The sequence below is a fragment of the Chaetura pelagica genome, unplaced genomic scaffold (genome assembly GCF_000747805.2).
Source record: "Chaetura pelagica isolate M959 unplaced genomic scaffold, ChaPel_1.0 scaffold55, whole genome shotgun sequence".
Classification (NCBI taxonomy): Eukaryota; Metazoa; Chordata; class Aves; order Apodiformes; family Apodidae; genus Chaetura; species Chaetura pelagica.
Genome location: NW_009953571.1, coordinates 5392591 through 5404086, shown reverse-complemented (window position 1 = coordinate 5404086; position 11496 = coordinate 5392591). Strand labels below are relative to the sequence as shown.

General features: G+C 46.8%; 1 protein-coding gene across 1 annotated transcript in view; it reads right to left on the bottom strand.

Annotated features, from left to right (window-relative positions):
• MAPKBP1 (mitogen-activated protein kinase binding protein 1) overlaps nucleotides 1-10514 on the bottom strand; it is a 95698-nt gene extending 85184 nt beyond the window's left edge. The window contains exon 1 of the mRNA XM_009999575.1: nucleotides 10398-10514. Coding sequence (XP_009997877.1) covers nucleotides 10398-10514 — 117 coding nt within the window. The remainder of the gene's footprint in view (nucleotides 1-10397) is intronic.
• Between the last annotated feature and the right edge of the window lie 982 nt (nucleotides 10515-11496).

The window sequence follows — 11496 nt, the reverse complement described above, 5'->3', positions numbered from 1 at the left end:
TGCATCGTGTCCCTTCCGACCACGCTCTGTTTTCCACCGACGGCTCCATAGAAAATAACTTATCCCAGGGCTCGGACATCGAGAAGCTGATTTGCAGCCCCGCTACAAAATGTGAGCTTAGAATTTTGCAAAGCGAGCATCTCCAAGCCCCCCACCACCACGGCGGTGCAGAAGACCCACTCTTCCAGAAGTTACAGTCAAAACCGCAGCCAAAGCCACCGGCGAGGAGGCAGCTGAGGAAAGACCCCCAGCCCAGAGCGCCCAGCCCTCCTCCTCCTCCTCCTCCCCCAGCGCCAGTTACTCGCACTGCTGATGGCGTGCAAAATACATCTCGGCAGCTTAGCTCGGGAAGCCTGCAGAGACATGCAGTGCAAAGCGTGGATTATCAGGAAGGACGATTATCCTCCCAGTGCCAGAGAAGGTGGAATCCCAATTCCAGCCTCAAAAGCAGCTCAGGGTTTTAAAAAGCATAGCGTCCATGGAGCTGTGCTGCACAACTATCAGAAATACTTGTTAATGTATTGCATTAAGAGTGTTTTATGTTACCTTGTCCCCAGAACCACCCCACAGCAGGGTTCAAGGCTCTGGATGGGGGAACACCCTCCAGCCAGAGCTCAGGGCTGGGCAACATACAAGGAACAATTTCTGAAGCCTGTCTGGCCACAATTCAGACCAAGAAATCCAGATAAGCTGGGCTTAAACAAAGGAAGAAGATCCCAAATTTGTCAGTTCCAGTTCACAGTCAGCAATGCTTTTGGACCCAGCTGCTCAAGAAGGATGACACCCCAAAGCAGGTTTGAAACAACTGCACTTGGGACCACTGTATCTAGCTCAAAACTGGGAGATAAGCCAAATGCAAGGAGTTATGCAGATGTTTTAAAGCCCTAGATGCTGGGACACTTTGCAGTAAGTGGACAAGTATCCTGCCTGTTTTACATTGAAGGGGAGGGGGAAGCCCAGAGACAGTCTGAAGAGCAAAGCACAGAATCCAAAACCATTATTTGCATTTTACAAAAATATACACAGGTATATACACAGTAAACCTTAACTTTTACATATTTTAACAGCACAGAAGCCTTGGTTAGAAGCATGAAAAACATCACTCAGCCCAGGCAAAGCTCCTGCCGAAAAGACACTAATATTGATGCAATGTAAGTGACAAAAAAAGGTCCTGTTACTGGTATAGCCTGTTCCTTTGAGGGACAGGATCATTCAATCAAGAGTCAAAAGACTCTTTTGATGCTGTGTCACCACTAAGACAGCTTGTTATGGAATCTCAGCTTGCAAGTTGTTTCTAGCACAGGCAAGTGCTTGGCCAAGCACACCCTCAGTCATGCCCATTCTGGATACCTCCCAAAAACATCCCCATGCCCCGATGGTGATGGTCATGTCTCCATGGCCATGCCAGGGCTGAAGCACAGAGCACAGCAAGCCCTAAGCACCAAGAGCAGTCAGCAAATAAGGAGGTGGGTCTTGCACACACTCCTCTCACCCTCAGTCCTTTTCAATATTTCAGCAACTCTGGAATTTAGATTGCATTAGGTACCATGTAACAGACACAAGCTCTTAGGGTGCAAAGTCCTGGACTCCGCAAAAGCAGCTGGATTTTTGTTGGTTTTGTTTTGATGGTTTTTTTTCCAAATGAAAGCATCCCTAATACAAACAAGACTTCAAAAGCAAGAGGCCCCTTATGTGCTACTCAAAGGTGAATAATTAATTTCAAAGCCCTTGGGATAGCTCAAAGGCTACCACTGTTGAGCACAGGAGACTTAGCTAACACTTCAGCATTGGCACTTCAAACAACTGCCCTAGGCTGGGCCAGCCTGACCACTGGGAAGGGCTTCTGAACAGGCAGTATTGTTTTTCACAGTGCCTACTAGGAAGCAAAATAGGAGCAGAGAGCTTTACAAATCTGTATTTTTCAATCTATTCACACTGCCATAAAGTTGCTTTCTCCTTCTTTCACAGACTCCTCCATCTGCTTGCTCTCATGTCATTTGTTAATGTTGTGACTCTCTACTACTATGCAGCCTCCAATAATCTATTTTCTTCCAGAGAAAGGAGTCTCTGGATCCATGACAGGGAAGTTCCAACCTAACTATGCAATGTGTTTGGGAGATGCAGAAATTAAAGAGCTGTCACTGTAAGGAAAGAATGTAGTTTTTCAGATTCCAGCAGGTAATAAGTCTGATATTAGTTCTTAAACCACATCAGCCTTCTTCAACAATTGTGAATTTTTAATACTGTATTTGGGAGAACAAGCAGGACTGGATTTTATTGCTATTGGCTTGGAAACACTGAATACAACAACAGTTCATAGACTTTTCTATAGTACTATTTTCAAACAGAGTTTGCCCACAGTAACTAACAACAGTACTGGTCTCCTGGGACACTAGCAAAATTACAAGGTTTACTGGTGTTTCCACAGCTCTAATTCATATGGTGCTTAATCTGCTTGAGCCTGTTGGAAAGTCATCACCTCCAATACTACTGAAATCATTAGTGACACTGGAACCAAGTCAGCATTTACAACAGTATGGTTTGGGGACTTTTAAGCAAATAATTGTAAATTAATACACAGTCCTCACATGGGAGAGGTGAGAAACATCCCTGGTAATCTGCAAGAGACTGAGCTTTGTGGCTAAGATTTGGCTTCAGAAGATCAGCATTAAATTTCCAAGTCTGCCTCATACTTCCTGTGGGAGTTTGGAACCCTGTCTGTCTAGGAAAAGCATGTCCCGTTCCCCTCACACTTTTGTTGTTTGGGTTTTTTAAGCCTGAAGCTCCTTTGGACTTCAGGCTTACTGGGTCTACTTTATCACACATCTGTCCAATGCTCACCAAAGCAAGGTAGAGATGGGATGCTCCTGCAGTCTACGGTCATACAAATACTAGCAGCATCTCACCTTTACACTAACAATGTTCAAGATGGATCACATGGCACAGATCAACTGCTGGTTGACAAGAGCCACAGGCCTCAGCTGTTATTTTCCTTGCACAATATGCAGATGTGCTCAGGGCAAGGCTAAGCAGCACTGTGGTGAAAGGAATCAGTGGGAGGTTTTTTTGAATTGCCGTAGCCACCCTTGGTGGGTACAGCCTCAGCAGAGCCCACAGGGTTTCAGGCACAGGGACCAGCCCTGTGAAGGACCAGGTATTTCCTTACACGAACATGAAATGTCCTTTGAGTCAGCCGACAAAACTGACTTAACACGGCGTCTCCATACGGCAGGAAACCCCCTCTGTGTGTGTATGGGGGGGGGAGCAGCTGCTGCAGGGGAGGAGCCGTGGCCAGACGGAGCCGCGCACCGACTGCCGCCGCTTTGTGGTGGGGGGGGCGACCTGCGCTTGGAGTGCCCGCAGCCTCTTTGCTACCAGCTCATCGAACCTGCACTGCCGTGGTGAGACAATTCCGGCTACCCCAGCTTATAGGGGAAAATATAATCCAGCCATTCGGGCAAATCCCTCCCCTCTGCTTCCCTCACGTGGATAAGATGTGTAACTAAGGTGTACCCATATATGTTTAATGTGTTGTAATCACTCCTTTTGAACCTCCTGCCCCAAATTGCTTTGTTTTCCCCACAATAAACCTTGCTGTTGTTAGAAATTTAGTAAGCACTGAGCGAGTTATTCACTCAAAAAAGTCAGGACATAAGTTCCTGTATCCTCTGTGTGAGGCGATACCCACGTGTGGATCTCTCAGCAAATCCTGATAAGTTAATACACTCCAATAAGGAGATATAATAGGTCACGGATCGTGACAAGCCCACAACTGGAGCTGGAATCCAGAGCAGAGAGCACACCACAAGCCTGCTACGCACATATGGGAGCCCTCATAAACTTCCAGCTCTGCAGAGGCAGATATGTCAGACACAAACAGAGGCCTGAAGTGACTGAAACTAGGCTTGGTGCTAGTTAATTATTCAGACCTTAGCTGGGATCATTCAGCACTAGCATTATGGCTTCACTTTGCTAAGAGCTGCCTGAACACCATATAAGTGCCACTCTCTGCCCCCTAACATCATGACAAGAGACCACTTAAAAAGTCAAAGACTATCCAGTACATGACATTTGCTTTCCCTCACAGAGAAAATTGTACCAAGGCTAATCAAGTAACTTCTTCCTCAAATCAGATGAACAGGGAGCAAACTATCTTTTCAGCTTTGCCAGGCCAACAAAATGCTGACCACATCTTTCACAGGTAGAAATGGTGGTAATGTCCTGTAAGTTGCTTTCCACTGGACACAGAGGAGAGTGAAACCTTTTACAGGTAGTTGCAGACCCTTAAGCAGACAGTGATCCAACCTGGCCTGACTCCCAACCATCACTTCAACTATTCTGCACTCCTGAAACAAATGATGTGATACCCCACACACAGTGCCAAACACACAGCTAGTGAAACAGATGGTTCACTTTGGAGGAGGTCTCTTTCCACTGTGTCTGTGGATGCCTTTCTCCACCAGACTTCCCTTCACCACAGTGAACTACAGCTCTGACCAGCAAGCAGTACATGTACCACCGGCAGCACCTCTGACCAGTCCTAACCTCCACCATCCCAGGCAGGTCTCTGGCAAAAGGGAAATTTGTCTTTGGCAAACAACAAATCTTTGGCAAAAAACATGCTTCTCAGCTCACAAGCCAAAGGAGGTCGTCAGTCTATATGTGTACGGCTTATCCAGCACAGCAGGGACAGTGTAAAACCTGCTTACAGGTCTCTTCAGCCAGGTTAGCTAAGTCCCACATGCCTTCTCAGCCTTCCTGTCTGAAGGAGGTGAAGAACAATATGCAAGCCAAGACCTCAAGAGATATAAAAGACCATCCAGGACCAAGGGAAGGAATAACCACTTAAACTCACTCAGCAAGTGGCCTGGTTTGCATTATCTACGTGACTGTACCCCAGCTGTTAACACAACACACTCCCCCCTGCCATCAAAGGGTCTTCCTGCACAGCACCTTATTTAGGGGTAGACATTAGGATGATCTTTCCAGGAATCTTGTATAAGGATTGGAAAGAAGGGTCACAGTGGTTCATGGATACAGTTGCAGGCTACAAAACCAAATATGTTGAATTTGCTGTATGTCTTTATATCCATCTCACTTCAAGAACCAGAGGCAATTGGTGCTACAGTACACCAGCAGAAAAATTTTGGTTTTGATATGCCCTGTGGCTGTAAGTCATATTTATCACTCATGTTCGTCTCCAATTCAGGCCAGAAGACCTAGCCAGATCATCCTGTAATTTCAGGACAAGGCATAACATGCATAAAGCGAAGAATGGAGCAAGGAAAAACCACATGTGTGAAATTGTTAACAAACACCAGGTCATCTTGAGTGCCATGTATTTGAGGATGAAGGAGAAAGGACCAGAGCAGCCCAGCAAGGAGGGATTCAGCCCCTGAGCTATGACAGTTGTTCCACTGACTACCCCCAGATGCAGACAGACATGTCACTGAAATGCAGTTCTGACTATGGAGAAGTTAACCAGTCTTTGTCCTCTGCTTTAAGACACACTGTTATAAGCCTGACCAGATACAGACATGAAATCCCTTCTATCTCTGGCCAGCAGCCCCTAAGCTGTTGAAGCAATTGGATGTGTTTAGACTGAGCAGTGCAGAGCTGTGAGAGAGATCTCAAGCCATCAACTGGGACCAAGGACATTCACGGATATAAGCCTTGAAGCAGAAAGGGCACAGCAGCAGCAGGCCAGATCTGGGTTAGATGCATCCCCTCAGCTGTGCCACTGGTTGCATTGATCCCAAAGCTGGTGGGCTGAGCACTGCTCAGACTCTAGTGGAATAGGGCAAGGGAACAGGGCAATAAGGTGCTAAACAGCTGCTCAAAAGCACCATCATTACATAAAAGACCCTTCCAAATCCTGCCAAAACTGGAGCTTGTGACAGCATCAGATAGGCTGCTCTCTACCTCACCCACATAGCTAGGCTCCTCAGCCCCACCTCCAGCTCCCTGGGAAATGCTGCCCACCAGGAACCCAGCAGGTTCTGCTGCAGGACCAAGTTGTTCCTGGAGAGTTACAAAGAATCCCACTCCTCAACAAGCCTCAGCTGCACCTTAAGCAATTTATTAAGAGGTGATGATTTTGAAGCACTTAGATCAGTGAATCTAAATTGTGGGGGTTTTGGTTCTGTTCCAGTTCAGGTTCAGCAATTCTCAGCTGATCCAGTTAAGACCAGTGGCAGTCTAAACTGATTCATGTTGGAAGTTATAATATTTTCAAACAAAAAGGGCTGTGTACTGAAGGCAGGAAGCTACAGCCAGGCCAGAAACACTATGCCAGTCTCCTGTGTTCGGGACACCTTGTGGTCCTAGCCAAGCCCTGCACCTTCACAGAGGACTGGGGAATTAGAGAACTGTGTTGGAATGCAGGGAGCATGAAAAGGCACGAGGGGTCTGAAAATTCCATTAATTTCCTTTCCTCTTTAATGTGTGCCTGTGCAGGTCCTGCTCACCAGCAGGACACAGTGGTATGTGTACATGTTTCTGTGGCCCTAACCAAGGAGCTACCATCAGCTCCATGGGAGCCCAGAAGCTGGCGGTAAGAACAGACCCCGCCTCACCAAAGGAGGACAAGAAACTCTGTCCCACTAGCAGCAACTCAGTCAGGACTTATTTTCAGAACAAAAGCTCTCAAAAAGGTTTTTGTAGAGCCACCCCGTCCAACCCAGCACCATGGCACAGGAACAGGCACTCCAGCTGCACGTGCTAGCACAACATTTGGTGGGGGGAGACCACAATACAACAGTCCCTGTGCAGAGTGACTCCCTACTGGGGAACATCAGGTTTTAGTCAAAGCACTCTTTTAAACTGGCAACTTGAAATACTTCTGGCTTAGAAAAAACAGGAAAGATCAAAGAAGCAAGCAGAAAATTCCAAATGTGTTTCTTTGACTCGCTGGCTTATTGTTTTAGGGAAAAACCTGCAGCAGGTTTTGTAGTGATTTGTTTCTACACTGATGTTCATAATCTGGTTTGAGTGAAGTTATCCATGCACACTGTAACATAGGCACAGCTACATCCATTAAAAAAATTCTACAAGAGTAGAGTTTTATAATATGAACATCGCCTGCAGGAGCTGTACCTGCTCAGATACATCACTTGTGTGAGCAGAGAAAGCTTTGTGTAACCAAGTGGCAGGATACTACAGCAACCAGGGCATTTTAGCAATATGGGAGATGGCTCAACCCTTAAGCTTCTCCACTCTCCTAATTCAAAGGCACTCAGTGCCAAGTTTTCAACCCCATGTCTCTACTGGAATCACAAGCACCGTGACCAGACGCATGGCTGGTTTTCTGGTAGGGCTAGAAATTTCTTCTAGAAATTGAACTCAGGCCAACCAACTTATCAGAGCAAATTTTAGCTTCCAGCCACCACACTGACACATTACAATCACAACAATCAACAGACTTAAGTCACTGTACTTTATGTCTATATTGGTTCAACACAAAAAACCTGAGAACTGGAGAGGACAAGAAAAGTGAATTCGAGCCATGAGCAGCAGAAGACACAAAAAAAGTCTAAACACAGAGATAGTCACGCAGCAACAAAAATCAAGACTCCCACAAAACAGAAGTTGTTTTTGAAAAGCAGCAACAAAACCAAACACTACATCCAGTTTGTCAACAATATTTACTTTAAAATTCCTTCTTATTTTCTTTCTTTTTTTTTTAATATCCATGATTATGTATTGGTTCCTTAGTTTTACTCCTGCAGAGATCTCCTGGGGCTACACAGTAAAACCATGCATTAATTATAGGCAAGAAATAAGTCACAAAACAAGTTCTCTCTTGTACAGCTCCCAAGTAACACACTGCATGTCCTGCACAGCCCTCATGCAAAATATCTGTACTTACCCACACTCCCCCTTCCAGAGCAATGCACAAACAGGTCTCTGCGGAGCCAGCCTCCCACAGCCTGCCCACGTCCAGCCCAGCCTTACATGGCTGCTTCACTGAAAGGAGCCAATTTTCACAGAGCTTCTCTTCAGCATGACAAACTACCCAAGGGATCTGTCCCTAACTGCTGAGAAAGCTCAGTAGGCTTCACACTGCCAAAGGGTTGTTTAGGCAAGAGCAGGGACACCAAGGACACTTTGAACTGGAGGGGAAAATCACAGCTCATGGAAGTCAAGACAGTGCCACTGAACATGCTTGTCCATCTTAAATTGAGCAGCTGGTTGCAATAAAAGCTTGAGGGTCTCAGAGGAACCACAAAGCTGTTGAGGGCTTGCTCTTTACCTACATCTGCACGTACAAAGCACAGTATCACCTTTCAGGCATTAATCTAGGGCAACAGTCTGCTCCATCCTATCTAATCAGCCAGCATTCAGCAAAGATGACCAGCCAAAGCTACCAGCTTCATAGGCCCTTCCATGTGACTAGAGTCACATTTCTAAAAAAGCCCAAGAGAAAGATGCCTGAAAAACTGGTCCCTGCAGGTCAGCAAAGAACTTTCAGGATCGAGGTGTATGATGCTCAGTTTCGGTCCCAAATGATTTACACTCACACCAAATGGCAGACTGAAAGGATCTGCTTCTCACCTTGGAAGGCAGAGGAACACACGTATTTCAGAGGGAGCATCTCCACAGATATCCCACATATGTTGGATCTTTGGTAAGGGGCCCACTGCTTTTAGCCTGGCCCACTCTAGCTGTGCCACTGAAGACAGGCCATAACTCACTTGAGGGAAATTCAGAGCAGGTCCCTCTAAGAAACCAACAGCAGCATCCAATTCCTTATCATGACAAATTGCTTCTATCAGCAAACTCCCCAGCAGTTCCATTGCATCTCATTGATTAACTGCTCTTATATACATGGGATGAACCCATGGTATCTCCAGGGGATCAGGCAGCCCTGGCATGTGCTGTGGGACACAGCATGAGGGATACAACAGAGCTCTTCCAAAAGGCATGTGCAAGGGAAAAAAAAAACAAAACAGGTACCAGAGAAGAGAAGGGTATATAGCAGCAGATTCTGGCTGTGCGGAGGAGTGTGCAGTCCTCAGCACAGAGACAGAATCCAATGCCCACTATATGTGGTGGAACAGCTGGCTTTTGGCTCTTTCAACAGAGGTCTCTGCAGAATACAGATCAACAACGTGCTCTTCAGCACAGCCTACAAAGCACGTTTCACTGGCAGTCGCCACGCTGCATTCAATGCAGCACATGTGTGCACCTGCACGCACCGAGGTCATGCACAGACACCAAGAACTCTCCTACAGACAATGCTGAAGAAGGCAAGCAGGTTTTTTGTCTTGCTTGGCAAGAGAATACTGTATTCCTTGATAATGAATAGCCAACTCGGGGGACCTCCAACCTGAACCAGAGTTCTGAGAACAGGATTTCATGCTGGAGACTGGCCATTCAGGTAAGGCCATTTATTTCCCCTGAAGTTTTACACACACTCTTCACTCCAAGAGATAAATTTTGAAGCATTACTGTTTTGAGGCAAATGAATGTACTTTGCAGCCAAGAACTACAAGCTTTTGTTATTTATTACTGAGTCTTCACAAGGGGGGAGGGATTACGGAGAGAGTTACGGAAAGGCTGAGTGACTTGCCCAGGGTTACAAGTGAATCAGTGGCAGGGACAGAACGAGGTGCCCTGACTCAGCGGCGCCCGCTGTCAGCACAAGGCAATGCCACCCAGCTCCTGGTCTCCCTGCAGCCAGAGTTAAGTCATCCTCCATTCCTCCTGACACCAGTCAATTTCCAGTGAGTGACTGTCTGTCAGGAATTCTCCACAACACCAAGAAGAATGATGGACTTTTCAGGTAGAAGCAATTACACCCCAGACAAGACATCCCCAGAGGAAGGGGATTTGAGGCACAGGCAGGAGGAACATGGAGGAAAGCATATCCAGGCCTGTGGAATGCAGACTCCATCTGAACAGTCACCTCTGAGACACATCTTGCCTCCTCCATCTTTCAGACCATGCTGCCCTTACCTACATGCTCACACAACACCCTTTTGCGGGGCCAAGAGCAATTGCTTAGACAGAAGAACAGGTCTTTGTGTGTTGTTAGCTAGTGGTAAATGCAGGGTAGCAGTGAGAAACATGGAGGAAGAGGCAGCATGACATTTCTCCTGTCAGTTACCCGTAACAACTCCACACACCACGGTGTGGGAGAACCCATAAGCTTTCCCATACAGATTGGGTACACACCACACAAGCAAAAAAGTGTGCTTCAGAAGAGGGATCTGGGCTTCAGAAAGGATCTGAAGCACAGTAAAGATCCTAACTAAAAGGCAGACTGCAGCCGTGTATCAGATGCTCTGCATGATTCTACAGATACACCAGGTCTCCCCAAGCAGTAGTATTGTTCATAGAGTTGGCACCTTAGGCAACAAAGTTCAAGCATGCTGGCCACACCACACAGCACTCACCTTGCTGCCTATGTCTTCACGCTTGTTCCCAGGCTTGCTTCTTCTCAGCTTAATGGAAGGGGAGCGAAGCAGGTTTTTGATCCGACTCGTTATCGTAGACCCTTCAACCGACATCATCTCCAGCTGCCAAGAGGGTGTTTACCCCCCCCAAAACTGTGCCTGTGGAATGAGCCCAGGTTTGAGGCAGAAATACCAATGCACTTAGCTTTGCTTATGCTCGTTCACATATCTCTCAGCAATTCCGCTCGGGAACTCCGCTCCTGTTACACTGCAATGCTTTTCACAGAGGCTGGCAGACTTTCCTCTTGCAGATTCCAGAGGATCAAATCAGCAGTAATCTAAACTGAAAGATGCACCCGTGGGTCAATACGACATTTGCAACAAATTCTAGCCTCATTCTTTGCAAGAAATGCCAAATGCAAGTATTTATGATAAGGATGGGTGCAGCATTACTTATTCTCAGAGGCTTCTACAAAAATTATCACCCTTTTAGTACAAATGAGTATATCTAAACCAATTCTCAGATCGAAAACTGTAGCTTTTTTACACTTCAGTATCGGCTTTTATGGCAAAACCAAAATTTCCCCACCCCTGGAGTCCATTAACAGTGCCCACCCAGCCCCTCACTTTTGCTCCACACACATCCATTTCACCTCAGTCCGTGCAGTCCAGAAAGCACAAGGCTGTGCTGGATTATTAAATGCCAAGTGGCAGAAGCACCCTGAGAATAAGCACGAGGGAGTTTTTAACTCCTACAAATTCAGCTCTGCTTTAAGCACACGCACATCTGGTGCGCGGTATCTGGCAGTGAAGGCATAGAACACTTCACATCCCCGCACTCCCGGTTTGCAGAGGGCATCAAGGAGGAACTGTAACTGCTCCCGACGATTACAGAGTCCCCACCAAACCCGCACCTTTCCCGAAGCTCTGGCGGCAGACGGAGGGAAGGGGGGAAAGGAGGGATGCAGACAAAGCCTGCAGTAAATTATCCTCCCGGCTTCCGTGAAAAATGGGGGCGGGGGGAAGAGAGAGCGAGAAGGCGAGAAGGGGAAAGAGAGGAGCCGAGAGGAAGGGAGCACCGTCCAGCCCAGCGCAGCCG